The sequence below is a fragment of the Triticum urartu genome, chromosome 5 (assembly GCF_003073215.2).
Source record: "Triticum urartu cultivar G1812 chromosome 5, Tu2.1, whole genome shotgun sequence".
In the NCBI taxonomy this organism is placed as follows: Eukaryota; Viridiplantae; Streptophyta; class Magnoliopsida; order Poales; family Poaceae; genus Triticum; species Triticum urartu.
Genome location: NC_053026.1, coordinates 651971085 through 651983853, shown reverse-complemented (window position 1 = coordinate 651983853; position 12769 = coordinate 651971085). Strand labels below are relative to the sequence as shown.

The following is a 12769-nucleotide window of genomic DNA, read 5'->3' as shown; positions in this document are numbered from 1 at the left end:
GAATGTTTATGGGTTTTATTATCCACTTTTATATTATTTTTGGGACTAACCTTTTGGTTAGGTAGGTCGATTAATGTGGTCGCCTCTTCCTGCATATACTCAACTACTGCGAGAGAAATTTGCCCAAGTAAATACATATCTGACTACCGTGATGATAACAGGGGCTGCTACCTATATCAATTGTATTAGGTAGATTCGTGCATGGATGGACGCACCTCGATGTCTTCCCCGTCGGCACAATCCACTAGCTACCCATGAATCAAGCCCACGCATGAGTAGGTGACATAATTTGTCAAGGTCGGCCTCGAGCTGGAAAACAATTGTTGACCTTATATGACTTGGCTTTCCTCAACTGCTCTTTGACTAACTTTGTGCATGCGCACCAGACCACCAGTTCAGACTATGACCAAGTATATGATAACTGTATCTAATTACACTAGTGAAATTTCATTTATTTATCTTAAAAATATTTTCCTAAATAGTGATGGGTGGTGACTTTTCCTGGAACCAGCCCTGTATGCATTGTGGCGACTCAGGAGAAAGTTTCACATTGCTTCTTTGAAGGGAAAACGTGTCTTAAAAGGGAACTTGTAAAGTTATCCAAAATAGTTTAATCAGCAGCCAGAGACCATTTCAATCTGTTGATGGGGTGCACTTGACTTTGTCTATTGCTCACAAGTTCTAAGCCTATATAAACACATGCATCCCCTGCATGTTCAAACCATCGTCACTCACGACAGAAACAGAAATAGGAAGACGAGAGAACAGAAGAGCCAAAGACACTAAAACGAAATGGCATCCTCCTCTTCCTTCCTTCTCATTGCTGCACTTCTTGCGTTGGTCTCATGGCAGGCCACTGCTTCTGATCCTAGCCCACTCCAGGACTTTTGTGTCGCCGACATGAATTCACCAGGTACTATCCGTTTTGTCATCATGTTTTCACCAAATGCATATGTTGAAATCTATTTCTGGAAATTATATGCAAGTCAAAACAACTTTGTAAAAATCTGAGCTTACATGTACATCTCTTGTGCCCCCAGTCCGTGTCAATGGGTTTGTTTGCAAGAACCCGTTGGAGGTTAATGCAGATGACTTCTTCAAGGCGGCCAACCTCGACAAGCCTAGGGTGCCCAACAAGGTTGGATCCAACGTCACTTTGATCAACGTCATGCAGATTGCTGGACTCAACACCCTCGGCATCTCAATTGCACGCATCGACTATGCTCCCTTGGGTCAAAACCCACCACACACGCACCCTCGCGCCACTGAGATCCTCACGGTGCTCGAGGGGACACTGTATGTTGGATTTGTCACATCCAACCAGCCCGCCCCCAACAGAAACAAGTTCCTCTCCAAGGTGCTCAACAAAGGTGATGTGTTTGTCTTCCCCGTGGGGCTCATCCACTTCCAATTCAACCCCAACCCCCACCAGCCTGCTGTTGCAATTGCCGCGCTAAGCAGCCAGAACCCAGGGGCTATCACAATTGCCAATGCAGTGTTTGGGTCAGACCCACCAATATCAGATGATGTTCTTGCCAAGGCATTTCAGGTGGAAAAGAATACAATTGACTATCTCCAGGCTCAGTTCTGGGAGAACAACCACTACTAAGTCAGACCTTTGTTAATTAGCCGGAAGACCAGTGCACAAGCGAAGGACATGGTTGAGTTCCTAGATATGCATCCTAATCTATAAAATAAATGGAGCATATGTCATGCCATTGTGTGTCTGTAATCAGTGAATGTATTTCTACCTTCTGAATAATTGACAATATTGTATTTATCACACTAATATGATCTCATTTGCTTCTTTTGGAATCTGATGTGTCGTATTTATCATAATAAATCAAAATTCTGGGTTCATTTCCCCTTGTTCCGAAATAATAGATTATTATATGACAATTAAATATATGTTTGATGCTGGGGTGAACACCTAGGATTATCTTGCAATACATGTGAAGTATGCCATGGTTGGAACCCGGTTGTGCTCAGGATTGATATGTGAATGTTGAATTTGCAAAAGTTGCTTCCTGGAGTTGTTGTTGAGGTATCTCACTTTCTGGTGCATGTAATAAGTAAGTTATGGTCCCTTTGCTATCTAACTTGCTTTAGTTGTTGTTAGCTTGATTTTCCAGCATGTTTTGTTTTAGCTTCCTTTTGGTTCAAAACACTTGTATGTTTGATTGACGGTTTCTTTAATGGAAATCGATGAGGTGGCTTGTTGTATCAAGAAACATATGACCGTTATTTTTTTGTCTTATGTTAAGTACTATATGATTTTTGCTAAGTTTTAGAAATTGGGCACACCGGGGACCAGGATCCAAAATCAGCTCCAACATATATGGTAAACATGCATAAATATACAAAAGAAGCGATTATTATTGAACCACCAAATATGATTATTATTTGAATTGTTTCTTCGTAACAAGCTGCTGATACAATCATTTTATCTTGAAACAAAATTTTGCTCGCTTTATAAATGAAGCTACATAGCCAAACGATACATGGTGTAGAGTAAATCCTCATACAAGATGATCAAAGAAAAGCATAGCAAAACAAGCCAAACATGCTAACAAGCACAGAAAGTGCACAACTAGATGCCTCGAGCATGCCGCCGAGAAGAAGCACAGGAGAGGCCGGACCACCTACCCAACCAGGACCGCCACTAACATCATACCACATGCCACCTAGGAGAAACCACTCGGCTTTGTTGTACCGTCACGGCCCAACTACCGCTGGAGAGGACCCTCTGCCCTCTTGCTCTGAATCAAGAAGTGACATCCACATCGGCAAGCAGGCAGGACGAAGGGAGGACGCCGTCGTGTGTAAAAGATGCGTGCAAATGATATAACGAGTTACTGGAGTTGAGGTAGGGTCGATTGGATCTCCCCCACCATTTTGAACACGCAGCCGCGATGAAAGATAGTCACTCACCGGCGACACCCCCACGAGGGTCACAACGCAATGCGCCACTACCACCATGTCTGTCGGGGCGGACAAGCGTATTCATCCTGAACTACCAGGGAGGAGAGAACCATGGCGATGCACCCAAGAGGGACATGACACCCGCAAGCATCACGGCCACGGGCGTTGAGGCTCCGAGCTTTCACTCAGACCCTCCCAGACACCTTGCCAAGGGGGAATCAGGCCACCAGAACCACCACAATAGGTCGAGAACTCTAAGATCAGGATAAGCCCTTCGCCACCACCAACGGTGACAACTTCACCAAGACTACTAGCCACAATGCACCTTGCCACCCCCATGGCCAAGAAACACCGACATGCTACTCAATGGAGAGCTAACGTGCAACCTGCCATCTAAGGCCGCCGCCCCGGCGTCCGACACTCCAGCCCTGCGCACCTCCACCAACATGCTGGTCCAAGATCATCGTTGGAGGACATCAAACCCTAGCAAGGCTTGGCCCGACCCAAGCCCACAACCACAACAAGATCCGGTCGAGCCCAAGACTGCTAGTGAGCCCATATGACCACACCAGGTTGGTGCATGGAGGAGCTCACCATCGGAGGAGCCTCACCCACGAGCAGTGGAGTGCGGCCATACCTTGCATGCCGCAATCACCCCTCATAGGTCAATGACCATGATGCTGCCCTTGATTTGGGGAAGCGTCAACTTCGGTCAAAGTTCCCTGATCCACAGACACAAGTGAGGTGGAACACGGCCCCATTAGTCATGGCATACCTCCTCAAGCAACTGGCCCACCTCCGACAGCATGGGCTAGCAGTGGCACCACTGCTGGGGTCTAGAGTAACCCACATAGATGGGGGAGTTGGGGGGGGGGGGGGGGGGGGGGGGGGGGGGGGGGGGGGGGGAGGGACACGCCATCGCTAACTACCGCCACTCGGTGCTTTGTCAGCATGGTGCCGACCGATGGCGGCAAGGGAAGGATGATAGGACGGGGGCCTATGGCCGACGGTGGAGATGGCTTAGGTTTTGACGCCTAGAAGTTTTTTATTTGTTTGATGGAAACATCTTTTCTGTATCAAGACTACCAACACATACCTCCAAGAAATTAATCATTTATGAGTGGCCACCCGGATTAATATCATTAGATGCATTTTGTACTCTAACAAATCACACAAGTTGAGCCTAGTCAAGAAAGGCCGTGCCTAAAATCAGACGACAAGTAATTCGAGGCGGGGAGAGTATATAATAGCTGTGCTAGCAAGGTGCATTCATGCATGGAATGACACGCCTTGATTTCTTCCTCATTGACCCCATCCGATAACTACTTCTCCATCTTATAGTGTTAGACTCTAACGTCTCTAAGCAATCTAATATTTTTCTTTCTTTTTTTCATATCACTCGGATGACTCATGATATTCCATTACATTTCTAACCATGATTTTTTTAATCGTATATATGTTAAGTTGTTAACACACATCGTTAAATGTATAATTGTATCTTGTGCATAGTATTATTTGTTGGCGCTGCCTCTCCTTGCAGCGCCGCTCCTTCTTCTACCTCTGACTACTCTTCTTTTTGTGGTTTTTCTCAAACACACACCCATGAAAGAAACTCTCAGGAAACACACACACACGCCAAGGAAGAAACCTGCTGCTAGCTTTGCCGGGAGGCTCTCTCCTTGGTTAACACAATGGCTACATTTTCTCACCAGCCCTCACGGCCTTTAATTCTCATTACTCGATGGAACTATTTATACATAGGAGAGCCTTACGCACGTCCTGGCTAGTCAGCACTCTCGGTCACCACACACCATGCACGCACGCACGCACCACTAACAGACTAACCACATGACTCTGTCTCTATCCCCTGAAATCGCTCCAGGATATACACAAGACCGGCCATCGTGCAAACCCACGCAGGAGGCTAGCTAGTATATCGCATGCACTAACAAACTCACCGAATCTTCTCAGCTTTAGCTATTCTTCCAGCCGGCCGTCAGACTCCATCACGCGTCTTGTTGCTTCACACAACATCGCCGTATCGCACGACCTTGTCGTCTCGCGCAGAACTGCAGCTTCACACTGTCATCGGCATCTCGCCGTGCTCGCCGTATCGCACGGCAGTCCGGCATCTCGCGTCCTTCGCGCGCCTCCACTGAAACCTTGCCGGCTAGCTACTCCCTAAACCATCTACGACTACATGCAAATAGCAAAACTAAATATGCGGATACATTGAATCAAAATTAGTGCTAACATTATTCATGATAAGTCCGGTGGCAAATATATTGTTAGCTCTATTTTCTTGCATGCCTTGTTTTAGCTTCCTTTTGGTTCGAAAATCTTGTAAATCTGATTAGTCGGCTGTTTAATGGAAATTGATGAGGCGTCTTATTCTCTAAAAAAACATATGAGATGCCCCGCAGCTCCAGCCCTCGCGGCTCTCCGCTAGGGATTCTCTCCGGCCGCCGGGCGCGGGCACCCCGGCCCCTCCCGCGCCCCCCTCCTCCTCCCCCCTCCCGGTCTTGCCCCTGCGCCGCCTCCTCGGGAGGTGGCCGGGACGGCGTACCCCTGCTCTCCCTCTCGGCCGTCCCCATCCTCCAGCTCATCCCCACCACCGCCGGCGGACGCCCCCGGCGCTGGCTCGGGTGGTGTTGGCGGCGGCGAGACCTCCTGCCCCCGCGCGCGTGGCTCCCCTTCCCGAGGCAGGGGATGGCGGCGGTGCTGCTCGGCTAGGCGGCGACCCGGCGGCGGTCACCAGCGGCGGGCGAGGTGGTGGTGCTGCCCCTTGGCAACGGGACGGCGTGGTGACGTGCGGTGGCCGGCAGCATGCCCCCGGCCCAGATGTGTCCCCTCCCAGTCCCATCTGGGTCCTAGCGGGCCGGCCATTGGCATGGCTTCGACGTCTGCGTGGAGCAGAGGAGGAGGAGCTTGGACTCGTGGTGGTGGCGCCGACAGCATGCCTTCTGCAGCGTGACGGCAAGAGATTTACGGGCATTTGCAGACCCGGCCGGGCCTGTGGGCCTACAGGCCTTGTATGCTCCTGCTGTTGCATCCGGTCGGTTACTGTCGTTGACGGTGGAGGTTGGGCCCTCCCGTGTGCCAACGATGTTGTTGTTCTGAGTCCCGGCTCCTCTTCTTCATTGAGCAGGCCCCTTTCGCGGTGTCGTGGTGAGACGATGCGGAAGCTTCAAGACCGTTTTGGCGCAGAGTGGTGGTTTGTTTGGTGGTGTGACCCGGAGTGCCCGAGGTGAAGGTTGGGATCGGGAGAAATCCCTGTCGGCCGAGCCGACACCGACGCGATGGTGCGTGAGGGTGCCGCCGGACCTTCCTGGAGGGCGTCGGGGGTACCCTTCCTCTATCCTCGTCGCGTATCGGGGGAAACCCTTGGCAGCAGTGTCGTCATCATCGCGTCCCTTCTTGGAGTGTTGATTGGTACCGGCGTTTCAGAGTATAGGAGCTTAGTGAAGGATCCCCGATGGGTGCGGCGGTCGTGAAGCTTCTTCATTTTTGTTGATCCGCCAGTGTCGGCATTTGTTTCTTTTCTTTTTCTCTTTTGTTTCTTTTTAGGTGTGCCTGTGTTGCTTCCGCTCCGGCACCTATCTGATTGTATCGGTGATGTTTGCTTTGTAATACAAAGCGGGGAAGGGGGGGCTATTTCATCAAAAAAACATATGATTGTTATTTGTTCTTCTTAAATTTAGAACTAGAAATATGATTTTTGCTACATTTTAGAAACTAGGCACACCGAACACCAGGTTCCAAAAACCAGCTCCGACATATATAGACAACATGCACAAATATACAAGAAATGATTATTATCTGAGTTGGTTCTTTGTAACAAAAGATTTTTATATAAGCATTTTATTCGCCTGATGGAAATATTTTGATCTGTTTTTTATCAAACCTACAAATGCACACCTCTGACAAATCAATCAGTTTATGAGTGGCCTCCCAACCTAGTCACTGGATGCACTATTTACTCTAAAAAAGGGAGGCAGGTGAGGTTTGGTGTCGTGACCTAGGCAGGAAAGGCAACCGACATAATTAGATTTATGCCATGAACTATTCATGATAAAACTTTTAGCAAGATGATGCTAACTCTCTTACTAAGATCGTCATATCTCTCCCCTTTGGTTAGGCAGTTCCATTAATGTCGTCGCCTCATCCTGCAAATTCTCAGCTACTGCGAGAGAAATTTGACCAAGTAAAGATATATCTGTTCGACAGCACTCCAGGTCGCCCCTCTGGTGGCTAAGACTACCAACAGTGAGAGTAACATAGGTAGTAACATCACACATATCTAGATAAAATAGATGATGTGACAAGCAATAAATGAAGAAAGAGAGCCATGTAGTAATATAGCTAGTTACTACTAGTATGAGTTATATCAAAACAAGATGAGTCTATAGCATAATAAATAAAGTATTGCATTTTACCACACATATGTTACTCCCCACTATAGAGATAGTAACATGAACATATTACTGCTCTATGTTACTCTCCTCGCACATGATGTCCTCCGTAGCAAACAGGCCGTGCCCGAGGCCGCCCCTACTTCCTCGGCCCCGGCGTCCGCGCCACCCGCGCAGCCCACCGCGGCTGCTCTCCGAACGGCGGGGAGCATCCCCGTTCAACAGCTTGCGCCCGGCGGTTCCAGCAGCGCCCTGGCCCTCCGTCCCGACGCGCCCAGCGTCGGCTCCTCCACCGTTGCGATTGGCCTGCCACCCTCCATCAACCACTTCTCCCACCACCGGCTCGAACTCGAATCGGGTAACTACTCCAAATGGTGCCAGATCTTTTACGTCGTTTGTTGCAACTATCCAGTGCATCACCATCTCGATGTGGCCGCCGAGCCACTTCTCTAAAGCGCCATGTGGCGAAACGATGACCTAATCATCGTTCTCTGGTTCCACGGCATCGTTGCCGACGAACTCCTGGATGTGGTTGCCACGCCGAATAGCACCGGCTTTGACATTTGGCAGCAACTGCATTTTCTCTTCCGTGACAATCAAGCTGGTCACGCGGTGATCCTCGGCGCGAAATTCCGCAATCTGGTCCAAGGGGACCTCTCCATTGCCGAGTACTGTCGGCGTCTCAAGTCCCTCGCCACGGACCTCGGCAACGTCGACGAGCGCATCACTAGCTGTACGTTGACCCTTCAGCTCATTTGCAGCCTCAACCGCAAGTTTCAGATCATGGTGACCCTGCTCCCCATGCAGACACCCTTCCTGACGTTCGTGCAGGCGCGCTCCCGGCTGCGGATGGAGCAAATCTCCACCAATGAGCGCCCTCGCCTCGACGCCCTCCCGGAGGCCACCACCACCGCCCTCACCATCGGATCCGGCTTGGGGTCCTCGGCATCCTCGGGCACCTCCACCGACAGGGGCAAAGGTGACACCACCCCTCCCGCCGCCGATTGCGACACCGGCGGTCGCGAGCGTGGCCATGGGCGCGGTCGTGGCCGTGGGCACGGCTCCCATGTAGAAGTGCATGCTCTAGCCAATGCAACCAAAAGACCGATCTGATGAAAGATACTAGGCAGCACATTATACGTCAACACTCCCCCTCACGCGTGGCTCCCTCAGGCCTAAACGTGGACCAAAAGTGGGTTGCAATTTTATTTGCGCCAGCCGGGTCTTGAACTCGAGACCTCTTACTCCGATACCATGTAGAAGTAATCCATCATTTTCACGCGTACGTCCTCACGCAATTTCATGTTCCCATCCAGTGCATGCAATGCAATAACGGCGGCGAATTCCTCACCACTTCCCTACGCGACCTCTTCTCCCGCTATGGTGCCTCCCTTCGCCTCTCATGCCCTCATACCTCGCCGCAAAATGGGAAAGCCGAACACCTACTCCGTATGACCAATGACATACTTCAAGTCCTTCTCATACATGCCACACTACCCCCCGCCTTCTGGGTTGAGGCCCTCCACACCGCAACCTACATTCTCAACCGACGACCCTCCACTGCCATTGCATCCGAGACTCCTTACTTCCGTCTCCTCGGCAAACACCCCACGTACGATCACATGCGCGTTTTTGGATGTCTTTGTTTCCCTAACACCATCGCCACTAGCCCCCACAAACTTGCCCCTCGCTCTTCTCGTTGGGTCTTCCTCGGGTATCCCTTGGAACACAAAGGGCTATCGGTGTCTGGACTTAGACACTCGCATGGTGATAATTTCCCTTCACGTCACGTTTGACGAACCCGTTTTTCCCTACCGTCCTACTCCCGAAAGACCGCAGCCCGCCCGTCACCCGGTCGCAGAAGATCTCGGGCCACAAATCTTCATCGAACCTCGCGTCGTCGTTCCCTCCAATCCGCATCCGCCCGTGCCCTCCTCGAGATCCCCCTCGCCTCGATCCCCACGCCCACGTGCCGGGTCCTTAGGATCCTCTCCCCCAATCCGCGCCCACTCCCGCACCTGCCTGCGCCCGCAGATCAGCCCACCCAATCGGTGTGCCCCACCCCGCCCGCTTCGCCCCCCCCCATGCAGCAACCCGAGATTCCCCGAATCCACCATCCCATGCGCATGCACATCCCACTCCCCCGGCTCCCCGCCGCTGCATGCACCCTCTCCCAGCCCCTCCCATTCACATGCACATAACACCCACGCGTTCGCCCATTGCTCCTACGCTCCCGCCACGCGCCGTGCCAGTGCAACCAACCACCAATCTCCATCACATGCGTACGCGGGCCAAAACCGGGTTTGCTGAACCTAAAGCCCTCGCTGCTTCCCCTTCTACCTCCTCCTCCATTAGGCCCATCCCTTCCTCTTACCGTGTTGCCCTCCGGGATGAAAACTGGTAGAACGCTATGATCGACGAATATAACGCACTGATGCAGAATAACACATGGAGTTTGGTGTCCCGTCCTGCAGGTGCTAATGTTGTCACAGGGAAGTGGATTTTTTGGCACAAGTTCCATCCTGACGGCTCTCTCGCCCGGTACAAGGCGCGCTGGGTGCTTCGCGGCTTCACATAGCAGGCTGGCGTGGACTACGACGAGACGTTCAGCCCACTCGTCAAGCCGACGACCATCTGGACTGTCCTCAGTCTGGCTGCCGGGAGGGGCTGGCTTCACACAGCAAGATGCCTCTGTCGGGTGGCTCAGGCTTGGAGGACGACGTCATCGCGCAGTCCCATGACGAGGACAAGCCTCAGGCCAAATCGTAAGTGAACAAGGGTGTTTTAAATATGTCCCGTTCCTTTCTTGTAACGTCTAGAATATATGTTTTTGTAGTTTGGCACGCAGTCTTCTCCAACAATCCTCTTCCTCGGGGGACCTTCTCCCGGAGATGATGGAAAGTGAGATGCCTCCACCAGTCTCCTTGCCCAATAGGGCGGACGACTTCGAGGTGTAGTCGCGGAGGGTCTCCCCCGATCAACAAGTGGTGCAAAGGATGACGAAGACACTACCCGAAGGTGATACTTCGGTGGCCCAGGGTCCGGAGACCGACAATGGAGGTCCCGAGAAGTCCGGTCTACAGCCGGATATGAATAAACGGATTCCTTCAAAGGGAGGCCGTACTCCTTTAGCAGCTTCCGGAGACCCAGAAGCGTCGGATATATTGACGAACATGCTGCGGCAGGCGTCCATCTCAGAGGAACATCGTACCCTGATGGGCACAGTGGTCGAAAAGGCCATGTCCGTGAAAAGCGGATTGAATGGGGCCTTCATGGGCCTGCTAAGAGGCTTCGAGGTTTGTACTAGAACATGTTCGATTGTGTTTTATTCACAAAATACACCTGTGTATAGATAGTAGCCCCTGAGACTCTGGTTGGCTTCCCGAGGGAGGCAATCAGAGGATCAAAAGATATGCCCAGGAAATAATCTGATTAATTGGAACACAGGCTGTGACCTCCCGGGTAACTGCCAGGACCACAGAGTGCGATTTGACTTGAGATTAAGCCATAGTGACCCGGGATTAAGAAAAAATCTGAAGAAAAAATTCTGAAAACAAATTGAAAAAAATTGTTAGTAATGGCACACTTTTATGTGGTGCGCCATTACTAAGCCATATAGGCATAGTAATGGCGCACCAGAGGTGCGCCATTACTATTTGTTACTAATGGCGTTATAATAGTGGCGCACCTGTAGTGGGCCATTAATGGACAAAACAGGTGTGCCACTAATTAGCCTTTTTCTAGTAGTGTGTCCATAGGATGCTCCGCATCATCCCCCCCCCCCCTTGGGAAAGATCCGACCTCAAATCAAAATCCAAATCACCATGGGAAAGAGATTGTGTTGCCGTGTAGAAGTTGACGATTACCAAGCATTCATCATCTTGTAGCTTGAAATGGGCACTCTCCAATGTCGCACCATCTTGTAATTCCTTCAAAAGGAGCAATAATAACAAGCACTTGGAAAAAAATGTGGTTGGCATTAAAGCAAAACCAAGCATTCAAGAGGTGAGTCACCAAACAAGTGTCGTCATCATGCAAAGCATATGGTTTGACAAAGAAGTGTGGCATGGCATTTAAGCATATAAGTTGAGCACAATCAAGGACATCATGGGAACAAGCATGCAAATGGGAGGAAGTGATGCAAATATGTGTGGCAAGAGAATAAGCATCTACACTCTTAGGGAAAACCTTATACACAGAATCTTAGCAGCAGCGCGGCATAAAAACAGGCGCTGCTGCTAAGTAGTAGCAGCGCGGCTACGGAAAGCTCGCTACTGGTGCAAACTTAGCAGCAGCGCGTGACGCTAAAACCGCGCTGCTACAAAAATCCACCGACAGTACACAACGACATAAGTTTACCAGTAGCGCGGTGCCAGGGAGCACGCTGCTGCTAATGCCATAGTAGCAGCGCGCTTTTTTGTCACCTCGCTGCTGCTAATTTTGAAAATATGCACAGGGTTGGCCCGTTTAGCAGTAGCGCGTGGCAGGAAAGCGCGCTGTTGCTACGCTCTTAGCAGCAGTGCGCTTTCTCTCCCGCGCTACTGCTAAGACGCAGGACCCACCACCTTTTCCACCTCCCCCTCCCCATCTCCTCTCCTCCCTTTCCCCTACCCTCCCACATCCTCCCTCTCTCACTCTTCTTCTTCCTCAATACTTCTCCCCCCATTACTCTCCCTCTTCTACCTACCTTTCTCTCTCTTCATTACTCCTAGCTATAACTACACCACCTCCATTAATTCATCTCCTTTCTCTTTTTCCTCCCCCCTCCACTAGTTGAAGTTGTCTCCTCCCAAATTAGCTAGCTAGGTAGATGTAGCATTTAGTTAAGTGACCTATTTGCCCCCTAACTAGATCTTTCTTTGTCAAGAAGAGCTTTGTGCACTTTTGACCTCCCTACATCATCATCTCCACCGTGTGCTCGATCTCGAGATAGAGGTGTGATTAATATTTCATGCTTTTGCAAAATGGAAATATGTTTATGCATGTGTGTGTGATATTTTTATGGAAATTGTGTGTGTGGCATGAGTTGACGCCAAATTGTGCATTTGAGTTGCCTATGTTTTGCCGAAATGTCGATTTATTTCCGTTTCGGTGAATTCCGGGCAAACTCTAGATCTATATATGTCCTACTTTTAAGGAAGTTCATGCTGAATTTTTGTATGACTTTGATGAATGCACGCATTTTTATAATCAATTTGTTTATTATTACCGTGCAGAGTTCACGATGGTTAGTGGAACGATGGTGGACAGGTGGTTGCGGTCGGCGGTGCAGGACATGAAGGAAAATAACCTGACAGAGGTTTTATGTCCGTGTCAAAAATGCAAAGGAATAGTTTGGCTTGACCCCCATGTCGATGGTCGTGTCGAAGCGCACCTGCTCATGACTGGTTTCATGGATGGCTATACTCGGTGGATAACTGAAGATGAGGATGACG

The 12769-nt window shown here is 50.3% G+C and overlaps 1 protein-coding gene across 1 annotated transcript; it reads left to right on the top strand.

Moving 5' to 3' along the window:
* The first annotated feature begins 727 nt into the window (after positions 1-727).
* Positions 728-1815, top strand: LOC125506496 (germin-like protein 8-5). The gene is made up of 2 exons (XM_048671300.1): positions 728-913; positions 1041-1815. Exons 1-2 carry the CDS (start codon positions 793-795, stop codon positions 1607-1609), a joined length of 690 nt encoding a protein of 229 aa, XP_048527257.1. The 5' UTR covers positions 728-792; the 3' UTR covers positions 1610-1815.
* Positions 1816-12769: the final 10954 nt, after the last annotated feature.